At 30.1% G+C, this 12,449-nt stretch overlaps 1 protein-coding gene and 1 long non-coding RNA gene across 2 annotated transcripts; one reads left to right on the forward strand and one right to left on the reverse strand.

Annotated features, from left to right (window-relative positions):
* Positions 1–6,819: 6,819 nt before the first annotated feature.
* Positions 6,820–7,266, reverse strand: LOC147806965 (uncharacterized). Its single transcript, XM_087168718.1, has one exon. The coding sequence runs from the start codon at positions 7,264–7,266 to the stop codon at positions 6,820–6,822; it is 447 nt and encodes a 148-aa protein (XP_087024844.1).
* A 1,059-nt stretch (positions 7,267–8,325) lies between these two features.
* On the forward strand, positions 8,326–10,963 carry LOC147806966 (uncharacterized). The gene is made up of 3 exons (XR_015435410.1): positions 8,326–8,745; positions 10,084–10,199; positions 10,808–10,963. It is a non-coding gene; the product is annotated as an uncharacterized LOC147806966 (long non-coding RNA).
* Positions 10,964–12,449: the final 1,486 nt, after the last annotated feature.

The following is a 12,449-nucleotide window of genomic DNA, read 5'->3' on the forward strand; positions in this document are numbered from 1 at the left end:
CGGTGGTTTTGGCTTCCACTGCCCGCTTGTGGGTGATTTCATGGTAGATGGCAGTAGGAGTTTTGTGAGAAAAAGGAAAGCTTTCTTTCTTTTTTGAGAAAATACATTACGTTAAAGCAGAGAATTGAAAATAAAACTTATAAAAAACTAATTCTAAGGATTTGTTTTACAAAACAAAGTGACTGACTTATAAATTTCGTATTTAAATCATTGTTATGATGTGCCTTAACTTGCCGTAACTCATACTTGAAAATCTTATAAATAAAAGTTTCTTGATAAATCAATCCACTTTGTGGCGTGAAAATTTTACTATTAATAGAAATATATACAAAGGTTTCCTGCGAATCTTACACTTATAATGTACGATGTATCAAATTTATGTTAAATCTAGTAGGAATTTCCTTTTTTAAGATATCATTTTAACATACAAAGATCTGACAGTTTAGATTTCCTATGCAGGTATAATTCGTTTTAAAAATAATATGTCATATTTTATACAAAAATATTAAAATATCGTTGCTTGTTTCATTATCTCCTCGAATTGTTATGGTTATTATCACAAATATTAATATCATTTATTTTGATTTGCTCATCCTTGCTCTATTAATAATTTTTGAAATATTACATGAAAGTAGAATTAAATGGCATTTAAACTCCCATAATATTTATTGTTTTTGGTTAAAAGTTGTAAATTTTTTTTCTATCTTTGATGTAATAATTAAAATATTTTTATATGGAGGAAGAGAGGGGACTAGTTTTGATATGAGGGTAGAGTGAGCATCTTGAATAATTTCATTAATTATGGGTCAAACTTTCTTTGTTGGATATCGTAGATTGGCAACATCAATCAACAATTCCATATGCTGTTACATAATCACACTGAGAATACTTTAGCTGAAAATTTTAGCTGAAAATTGTAATAAAAGGTTCTTAAGTTGCAAAAGTAATTTTCACATTTTCTCTTTACCTTTTCATTAACATATTGTTTTTTTTTACCCATTTTGATATTAACTTTTGCACTGTTGTAGAGTTTCAGAGTGTCAATTAATCAGCATTAAGCATAAATAAGCACATGTTCTGGTGGGTAGACATATGATTGTGTGGCCTACACTGGCCCCTATTCAATGGAAGAGGTAGGAATCGGTCAAACACATTTGATGTTATTTATTTTCTAAATTAGAGTGACTTTGTAAAATGATGTACCTTTACAAATAGCAGCATCAATCTCAAGTAAAAAAAAATTCGCACGAAGCCTTTATGCTAATCCTTTTTTTGAATGTTTAAGAAAGTTTGAAAGTTTAAGAAAAGTTAAGTTGAAATGTTTAAGAAAGTTTGAAAGATATACTTTATGAAGTTTGTTATAAGAATAAAATTTAATATCGATTAATTAAAAAAGAAAAAGTTTTCAGTATTTATTTATTTTTTTGTCATAGATTAAACTATAGCAGAAAAATCATCGAACAGTCTCGTCTTCTCTTTTGCGAGTTGTTTACATAGCTCGAGTAAGAGGATTATCCCTGAGCCATGCTCTCCGTGTGTTGCCCATACAGACCAAATCATCATCCAGTTAAAACTGGTTATTAAAATTGATTCAACTTAAAAATTAGTTCTTCGCTTTTCAATGTAGCAGAAATTAGCTATCTAAAACGTATTTCATCTGAAAAACGCATAGTAAAATCCCCTCTCTTGCTGTTTCCAGAGAATGTGAATGAGAATGACAATGCTGACTTAATAAGAGTTCACTATTTTAGGAAAAACAAATTTTTTATTTATTAATAAGAAAATTTTTTTTCAATCTGTGCTGTGCATCATGTTGGTAAAGAAGAAAAGTGTTTATAGATATGTAGACTATGATGTTTAATTCTTAATAAAAAAAGAGGGACATAGTTCTTCTAAATATATTCTTCTATTTTTCAAAAAAAAAGGGGGGAAAGAAAAGGCGTTTTTTTAAATCTTAAGAGAAGATATTGTTTCTAAACTTCCATCGAAAGTAACTGGTATAACTTTCTCGATTACACATTTCAGGTCGACCCGCATATTTTTTTTTGATGAAACAAAAACCAAATTTCAAAATATTTTTCAAATAAATCAAATTGAAGAATGGTTTTCAAACGAATTAATTTGCTTTCAAAATGTTTTTCTTAGTGCAGTGAAATGCTCGATTAAAAATAAGTATTTTAATGAAATTAAGGCATACAGTTTGAAATTAATTTCATTTTGGCTTTAGATAAACTTTTCTGAGTCATAATAAACGACTAGTTATTAAGCTATGAAATTTGTCTCCACTAGACACATAGATTGCCCACTTTAGCCTCTTGAAGTCGTGCTCGTGTGGACAAAAACAACTTTAAAATTTCAGATGTAAGCCCGAATGGAGGTAAGCGTCTAAATTATTGTTTAAAAAATACTTCATATATTAAAAATTATTTTAAATAGGTTTTTTTTTAACAAATTTGTAAAAAATATTACTGGTAAAGATCTTCATTTACCAACCTGAAGCTTTTCAGATCACACCTTCGGCAGTAATTGCTTCTTTTGTTAAATTATAAAAGAAAGTTTCAAATACATAATTCTCCCGAAATTTTAGTAGATTCAATTAAATCATCCTAGACACTTATCCGAACTCAACAGTTTAAAAAAAATATTTGAGGGAACTTACTTTTTTATACGATAGATGTCTAAGGTGTTTGAATTTTTAGAGCTATAAAACTGCAAATTTAAATAATTAGTCAGTTGAAATTCAAAATATTTTTACTTAAAATTAAAATTCAGTTTTTCTTACAAACCAACAAAATTATTTTAAATATTGATTCTTTCTCCCTGTGGAAACTTTCTAAGTATTGAAACCTAAAAGGAAAAAGAAATGAATTGGTAAGAAAGTCATATTTACAATAATAGCGACTGGTTTTGAAATATTAAAATATTAGAAATTGTTTTCTTTCCATTATTTGGATTAACTGGATGGAAATAATTTTCTTTTTCAGATAAATGGCATTCCACTTCTGTCATTTCTATTCAATTCTCGTAGTTAAAAGCGTTTAAAAGTGTGACAGGTACTACAGCCACAAATTAAAATACACTGAAGAAAGTACTATCATTAACAACCTTTACTTTCAAATATATAATTTCAATCTTATTTGGAAATTTTAACACTGAACCTACATCGTTCATTATGGTTCCTGTAAGTTTGATAATTATATTTTCCTTCTTTTTTTCTTTCAAATTAAAAAAAATGCATAGAACTTTCAAACAATAAGTGCTTTTATTTGCAATCGATTTTTATTCCATTCAGCATTAAAACTACGTAAGAAACAATATTGACTTTTTAAAAAAAAAGTAAGATTTCTTAAATTTGCTAATTTAAGTAAGGAATCATAAGAATCAGTATAAAAATGCTCCTAACATCGAAACAAATTGTCATATACACTTGGAATCGGGTTTTATTTAATTCTGCTTTATATTCTAATAAGTAATGACAGTCTGCTTAGTAAATAATTAACAAAGGTGAATTGCGAAAAATAAAATGTAGTGAAAAATAACCGTTCTGTCATCAAACATGAAAAAGTGATCTAGTACATTAGCTAGTTTTCAATTATCAAATACCAGGCAAACTATTGTTATCAACAACTACAAAAATTTATTAGTTTATTATGTGAGATTACTTTTTCTTTTTGGTATAAAATCAGAACTATTTCCTAGGAAAAGGCTGAGCAGTAGCTTGCTAGCCACTTTTTCCTCGTTGCTGCACATGTGCTATTTACAGCCTAGGTCATCTCAGCAATATCAGGGAACTACTTGTTGATAAGTTTTGTAAATATATATATATTTTACGAAAAAAAACACATGTTAATCAGATTTAAAATGCAGTGTTATTGTACATATTTTCACTCATAAACAGCAATATAAACTTCGCATATACATGCAGATATCCAAGCAAAAGATCAGCATACAGTTGTAGTAGAATTTCAAAGCTAAATTGCTATTTTCAATAATTTATTTATAAGAGAAATTATGAACATTGCAATTAATCAGCTTGCATACTGCTGCGTTAAAACATATACGTTTAAGCAAAATAAAAAGAATAGTTCTATTTGAATAAATAGCAAACAATAAAATATACTTTGCGTAACCTGCTTTAACACGTTGAATGCCACGGGGGTCACCGGTGACCCTCACTGAATTTGGTCGTGGCACCACGGGGTCACCGGTGATCGGCGAAGCCAAGATTATTAGAAGCACATAATTCAAGTAAATTTTTAATTCTTTTGTTTTTTTATGTTATGATCGTTACCAAAATGGTTTGAAGAAATTAATGCAATAGATACTGAGAAATTCATTTTGGCCAGACGGGCAAGCCATGTAAAATTAGCTTGGCATTCAACGTGCTAACGATTCACTAGTAACGTTACCCTGAACAGCGACAAGAAATATTCAGATTCTTCTCTCTGATTGCTAAGCCTACAACAATAGCCACGAAAAATATCCATCTACTTTGATTATTTAAGATTAGGACGCGTCCTTAAAACGAAAATAATTAAATTTAAGTTTGAAAATTGTAGCAGATTTGATTAAAAGTGATGGAACTTAATTAATAAATGTCAAACACACTTACCGAATTTCGCATAGACTTTCGATTGTCAATACACGCGCTATTCGCCGGCTCACACGGAACTCTGGGTAGTGAGTTAGTATGAAGTGTACTTTAAACAACCTCAAAATAAGCTTAGGTATAAATAAAAATTTGACTTCATGTACCTCAATACATACCTGACTCTCTTTAGCTGAAATAAGGTGATTTTTTATACCTCATAAATACTTCGTTTGTTACAAGTGTCAGAAAAACAACCTAGTATATCCTAGAAATTACCACATCAGTTTGGTTGATACGAAGTGAATTTGAAACAACCTTAAAATAAGCTTATAATACCTGACTCTCTTTATTAATACCTGACTCTCTTTAGGAGAAATAAGATTAATTTTTTTATACCTCATAAATACCTCTTTTGTTACAAGTGTCAGAAAAACAACCTCATTCGCCTGGTTGATTTGAAGTGAATTTTAAGCAACCTCAAAATGAGCTGAAGTGTATGTAAAACAACCTCGTACACCCCAATTGCCATCTTTATGTGGTATAATTTTTACGGTATTTTAATGGGAATTTCTACATGAGTGCCTGTAAAAGGATTTAAAGATGTTGGTCTGTGGGGTAGAGCTTTAATTAATTAGATGTTGCACGTTGATAATGTTTGTATCTAGAACCCAATAAAATTATCGCATCAAAAACAAAGCTTTTGCATAGCTTCAAACAACTATACAATAGTTTTTTATACAAAAAATTTATTCCATGTTTGATTCAAAACTTTTTTCAAAATTTTAATAAATAGTTTTACCGAAATTTTAGTTTAATCAAGTAACCTACATTATATTTCATTCAATTCATTCACTCTGCTTAAATTTAAGTACCCGAAACAAGAGAAAGAAGAAAAAAACAGTTGCAAAACATTTTCATTTCTAGCTTGTTTTCGATAGGCATAAAACATCCCTTACAGTTATGACTTATTAACCTCTGCCCTAGCCAAGTTGCCTTGAAAAGAATAAACACACTTTTTAATACTGTTATAAAACAAAAAGGATTACAAATATTTTTAACCCTTTCCGATGACGTGAGCTTAATCTTAAACCACTTATTCTTAATACTGTTATAAAACAAAAAGGATTACAAATATTTTTAATCCTTTCCGATGATGTGAGCCTAGTCTGAAACTGCTTATTCTTAATACTGTTATAAAACAAAAAGGATTACAAATATTTTTATTCCTTTCCGATGACGTGAGCCTAATCTAAAGCAACTTATTCTTAATACTGTTATAAAATAAAAAGGATTACAAATATTTTTAACCCTTTCCGATGACGTGAGCCTAATCTGAAACCACTTATTCTTAATACTGTTATAAAACAAAAAGGATTACAAATATTTTTAACCCTTTCCGATGACGTGAGCCTAATCTGAAACCACTTATTCTTAATACTGTTATGAAACAAAAAGGATTACAAATATTTTTAATCCTTTCCGATGACGTGAGCCTAATCTGAAACCACTTATTCAAAATATATACAGGGTGGTCCCGAATTCATGGTACAAACTTTAATGGTAGGTGCAGGACATTGTAACAATGATTTATTGTATAGGAATGTATAGTCGCAAGTGACGCGTTGAGGCGTAAACAGGAGAAATAACGGCCGAAAGGAAAAACAAAGATTTTATTGAAACCGTTGTTGACAAGTGTCATGTTTACAGTAAGTGTTCAAAATGGCGTCCACCAGAAGCGATACATGCTTGACAGCGTCGGTGGAGCGATTGGCGTACACTTTCAAAGATGCCTGGTATTTAACGCACACCTGCAGCAGCTACAAATATGTGAGCGACGAGATCCTCATCTGAGTCAACTGGAGTCTCATAAACAAGATGCTTTAGATGTCCCCATAAAAAGTAATCGAGGCTCGGGAGATCGGGGTGGCCAAGGCATTGGTCCACCACGCCCAATCCATCGAGCACCAAACGTGGCATTCAAGTAATTCCGTACATCAATGCTGAAGTGTGCTGGCTCCCCATCGTGCTGAAACCACATGCGGTTACGAATGGCGATCGGAACATCATGCAGCAGTTGTGGTAACACTTCTTTCAGAAAAATAAGATAGCTTCCGCCACTGAGTCGCGTGGGTAGTAAGTATGGGACAATCAAAAAGTCGTTCACAATACCAGCCCACACATTAATACAGAAACGTTGTTGAAACGCATGTGGACGCGTTGCATGTGGATTATCGGTTGCCCACACATGGGAATTGTGCGCCTTCGCGTGAAAATGTCGCTTCATCTGTAAATAGCACATCACCTACGAAATCCGGCTGCAACGCACATTGCTGCATCACCCACAGGCAAAAGTTCACGCGGAGAGGATAATCTGCCGGATTCAATGCTTGTATTTTTTGAAAATGGAAGGGGTGTAAGCGATTTTTGTTTAACACTTTGCATACACTCTGATGACTCACACCTACGTCACGCGCAACAGTTCTTGTGCTTGACTCGGGTCTATCAGCCACAATGTTCAAGATGCTTTCTTCCAGCCTTGGAGTGCGTACAGCTCTTAATCGACCAGTGTCATGTCTGTTGACATCGAACGCACCTGTTTCACAAAGTTGACGATGTAACCGTTGAAAAATTCTATGATCCGGCATTCGGCGATCAGGATACTCCGCGCGATACATTCGTAACGCAGCTCTGCCGTTACCATTTGCACGGCCGTACATGCAATGCATGTCTGCTTCTTCTGCATACGTAAAGTCACCCATCGTCTACGGCAGCACAATTGTGAATGGCGCTTTTCCCTACTGCGATGCATCATTTTCAACGGAGGCTAGACATCTACTGCCCTCTACCAGCAATGATACCAACTGATCACTCCATTTCTCTTTCCTTTTATTTCCCCTGTTTACGCCTCACCGCGTCACTTGCGACTATACATTCCTATACAATAAATCATTGTTACAATGTCCTGTACCTACCATTAAAGTTTGTACCATGAATTCGGGACCACCCTGTATATATATTACGAGCCACTAAGGCCTTCCCGCAACTGCTAGAGAAATCATGAAGGTTAAAAGCTTCATAATTTCATGATGGTGGCAATGTTGTCAGCATTGCGTCGTCATCACATGACAAGCTGATTACCATCTATATGAATGTGGGTGGGTTTCAAGTTACAGGTTCGTACCCCAGTTTTTTTTTCCTATGACGGTCCATTGCCTTAACCACTGAGCCATAATCCGCTCGAAATGTAAAATTATTTATTTTAATCCTTTCACTCCAATGACATCAAAAGTCATCACTCTAAAATTAAAAATTTTTATACCTTAATAATTAGTAGCCACAGTATTTTAAGAATTTTAAAAATTGTATAAAAATACTATTTTATGTACTTTAAATAAATTAGTTCAAACACCACTTTAAAGTACTCGGAGAGCAAAAAGGGTTAAAACTTTTAAGCATTTATAACTGCAAATTTTTTATTTCACTATATAAAACTATAAAGCTTTTATTTTGAATTATGAACTATTATCGACTACTTTTTTTTCAGGTAAAAAAAGACTCCCGTTAGTGACTCGTAGCAGATACAGATATTTCAATCCTCTCGAAAACAATCTAGAAATGAGGTAGTTTTATTACCATACTAGCCGCCTAAGGCGGCCAGCTGTCCGCCACGCTGAAGGTTTTCACAAATAAAGTTTTTTAAAACGTAGCAGGAAATCTGAAGATTAGTGGACAATGGACGTGTTTGTGTTCCTGAGATCTTGAGGGCCTCAATTTAGAGTTTAAATCCGTTGCCGAATTCATAGTTCGTAATGTCACAAAAAGTTTAATCGGTTCAGTTGTTTTGGAATCAAAGCAAATTTGGGTGCTTCAGAGAAATGGGAGTCAACAATACTCACTAAAAAATTTAAACCGATTTTGTTTTTGAATAGTTTAGAAAGTCGCTTGATTTTAATATATTGATGAAACTTATCAGTTGAAAAAGTTTGGTGTTCTCTATTATGAGTATGAAATTTTTCTTCAAACTATAAAGCTAATTTTTAAATCTAAGATGGACACTTATATTTCTTTTAGAATATAATTACCAGTGTGACTCTCGCAACAATTTCACTTTCCAAAGGTGTGATGTAATGAAGTTCACTTCAAACATTTTAGTGGTAAATTTCATGCTTTGCTTCAATATATATCATATATATATATGTATTTTTATCATAGTGAATCCTCGAATCATTTTGAATTAAGAATACTACTGTAAATTTAATGATTTGACTGTAATATGTTAAAAAAAAAATCATTGTCAGCTAAGTTATTCATGCTCAATTAATAATTATATTATTCAAAATGTAACAGTTATTAAAAAATAACTTGCTTGAAGATTTATAGAATGTAGAATAACCATTTCTCCTATTTTTCATAAGAACATAAAAAATTGGCCGTATAATTAGACGTTATAAATTGGTGCTCCTCTTATTTTAGCTGATTTTTATGTTCTTACAGGAAACTGGAAATTTATTTAAAAGTGAGGTTTTCAAGAAGAAATCAAAGAAATAAAAAGAATTTATGGGCAGTAAAAGCTCCAAAGTTCAGTGCCCAATCCTAGGGACATGTTATTTTACACAAAGTTATCCCAATTTATTCAATTTAGTAACTATCAAAAAATGTTAAGTTACGTTTTTTTGTTATAGAAAGAAAAAAAAAACGTGTTATATTTTGCTTGAGAAAATGTGTTTTTTTAATTCTCCATAAAATTTAAATCTGTATTGTTTATTATTTTTATTTAGTCATTCAATATTGTTTACTTTTAGGCATACTAAAATTTTTTAGTAATCTAATTCACAATTTTATTAATCATTAGTAGATTAAATAATGAAAAATTATATTTTGTATCTAGCCATCATAACATTTTTGGATAAATAAGTTTTATAATGTACTATAATTTTTCAATTCGTATAATCATTTTTCATGATATATGTAAACAAAATTTTCAAGAACTAACATTATGGGGTCTTAACTTTTGATGGATCTTCTGACTTTATTGTTGCAATTATATTTTTTAGATTTTAAGATTTTTAGTTTATCAGATCAGCTATTTGCTGCAGATACTAGTTTCTATAAAATTTTATTTTTAAAAGTGTTCTTGTTTTAATAAAAAAGATGAAGTATGTATTTAGTAACATTAAAGAATATTGAAATTTTTGACAACTTCAAGTTTTCATATAGGATTCTTTTACTTTACACATTGTAAAAATAACTTGCAATAAAAGGCACTGCAATTATAAATTTATGAGGTATCAGAAGGTATTTAAATTTTGCTATTAAATAATACTATAAAAAATTATATTTAGCTTTTTTGTTTGGTTGCATTATTTTTTTATTATTTTATTTCAATAGCATTTTTTTCCCTGTCACATAGTACTATACATAATTTTTAATATCTTTATGAAATGTTTTATTCGAACTTCAATCTCTATTACATTTCATTTTTAATAAACTAGGAAGAACTAGAACTTGTCAAGAGGCGCCAAAGCTAGCGGCCACAATAGTCCAGACCTTTGATGTTATCTGAAGATCCATGGACACGAAAACAACAACAGAACTAGAACTTAACTAGGTTATTATTATTTTACTCAGAATTAAACATATCATTTTTTTCAATGATGTATTTTTTTCATGGCATACTCAGAAATAACTGAAGTATTCTATTTGTTACATAGGCAAGCAAGGTATAAACAATTGATTTAAGCACATTATTTTTATCTTGTCCTATGTTTAAGACTTTTAATTTTTACTTTTTAAAGAAAAGTTTTTTTCGTAATGATGATCCTTTTTATTCATTTATTTTTGATAAAGCATACTTATTTTTTTTTTTAAGAAATCTGAATTGGAGATGCTTAAATTTTTTTTGTTAAAAAAAAGTTTTTTGAAATATCCTTCTATTACTTAAGAATTTATAATGATTTTTATATTGAGAAATTTTAAAAATTTAGCCTATTATTTATTTTATTAAAGCATACTTTTTTTGTTACTTAGTTATTTTCTTAAAAAATTTTAATTCTATAAGTAAACAAGCTCTCCTATATTTTAATATTTGTTCGATTTAATGCTTCCTTTTAATAGAGTGAATATTTAAATTCTATATTTTTCTTTTAATTGAGTAGTTTCATTCATTTTTACGATAAAATATTTTTGTTTATATAACAAGGCTTAATTTATTTTTAGAGAGAAGTATATGGAACACAGTAAAAGACGTCCAGCAACTTAATTCCATTAATTTCCCCACGGAAAGGCATTGCCACACGTTTCGGAAACAAGAATTGAGACCCTTGGCTAATCTTTTACAATTAAGTTTACTCTAGTTTGATTTTTCATAAGAAATTGAATCCAATTTTATGTCAAAGAATGTGAATTACTTCTTTTTTGTAAATAATGCTTTTATTTTACAAACTTACTTATAGCTAGCAATAAAATATTTTTTTTCTAAGATCATAAATTAAGTTTTATGTATTTTATTTTAAATTTGTATTCTTTGTAGCCTATAAATGCTTCCTAAGTCCCCCATTTTAATTTTAGCATTTCTTACCTTCAGTCACCATATTTTTTCCGAAATGAAATTAATTAATAAGAAATTTTGCATACTTTGACCTATTTTATTTGAGTGATTCTATGTTTTCTTTAACCCTGTATTATATTTTTATTGACGAATGTAAGCTACTCAAAATATTCTCTCGAACCAACTTTCAAAATTTGTAATTCTGCAATATCATTTCATGATGTTGCTTATCATTAAATTTCCATTGTTCACTTTTGTTGGGATTAGCCTTTTCACCAGAAAATTTATTCTTGGAAGCATTGATAGCTCAATTTAAGATAAAAAACTAATTTACTTTAATTTCATGATTTACTCCCAGTTTTAAAGCACCATTTCCAAAATCACATTAAATTTTGATTTAGGAAATATATTTTCAACTTATAAATTGCAATATTAAAAAGAAATAATCTTAATACGGTCTTAAAAAAGTTGTTATAAAGTAAGTTCAGATTTTCCTTCTTTTTTTTTTTAATAATTAAGCTACCCTGTAATGAAATAAGTGTCATATCAGATTGCTTGGACTGCTTTTAAATGTGATAATCTTGTTTTTTTAAAAAAAAAAGAAAAAAAAAAGGGTTCTTTACAAGTGTATAGGGTGTTCAAAAAATAGCAATTCCTTACTCAAGGTGGATGGTTTGTGTAAAGGTAGACCATCAGAAATATTTAGGGACAATGACTGATAGACCACAAGATCTAATAGAGATTATTGGCGGAGCTTGCTGAGACAACCTTGTCTGTCGTGAATTAGTCTTGTCTGAGTATTGAAATAATTTCTGGAGTTTTTTTTTGGAGTTATTGAAATAATTCTGCTTAAATATGTGCAGCAAGATTTATTTTCTCATTTAAAAATGAGCTGAAAATTTTTGATTTGTTTATTTTATTCAGCTTATTTAGTATGTTACCTAATGTATCTCTTATCTTTCATGAAATAAATGCTTAGAAAAACACTATTTGTTCTTTATTTTTTTAAAATTGTGTCATCAATTTTGCTGTCTAATTTTGTTTGTGTGTTCACATAATCAAATTGTAATTAATTTCTAATAAACTAATATTTTGAATACATCATATGGCAAGTTTTTTCTTTAGAAATGACTATAAACTATGCTTTTTGAACTACCATTTAATCTAAAATCTTTAACAGCCATATAAAAGTTTCATACATCAAAGGGGAAAAAAAAGAGCAAGAGATTCTAAATTGGAAAAATAATCTTCATAATCAGGGCAAAGGTGGTGTATTCATAATTCTGAAGATCATTTAAATTCAAACATTGA

This window comes from Parasteatoda tepidariorum, chromosome 7, assembly GCF_982258835.1.
Source record: "Parasteatoda tepidariorum strain Cologne lab strain chromosome 7, Ptep-v5.0, whole genome shotgun sequence".
In the NCBI taxonomy this organism is placed as follows: domain Eukaryota; kingdom Metazoa; phylum Arthropoda; class Arachnida; order Araneae; family Theridiidae; genus Parasteatoda; species Parasteatoda tepidariorum.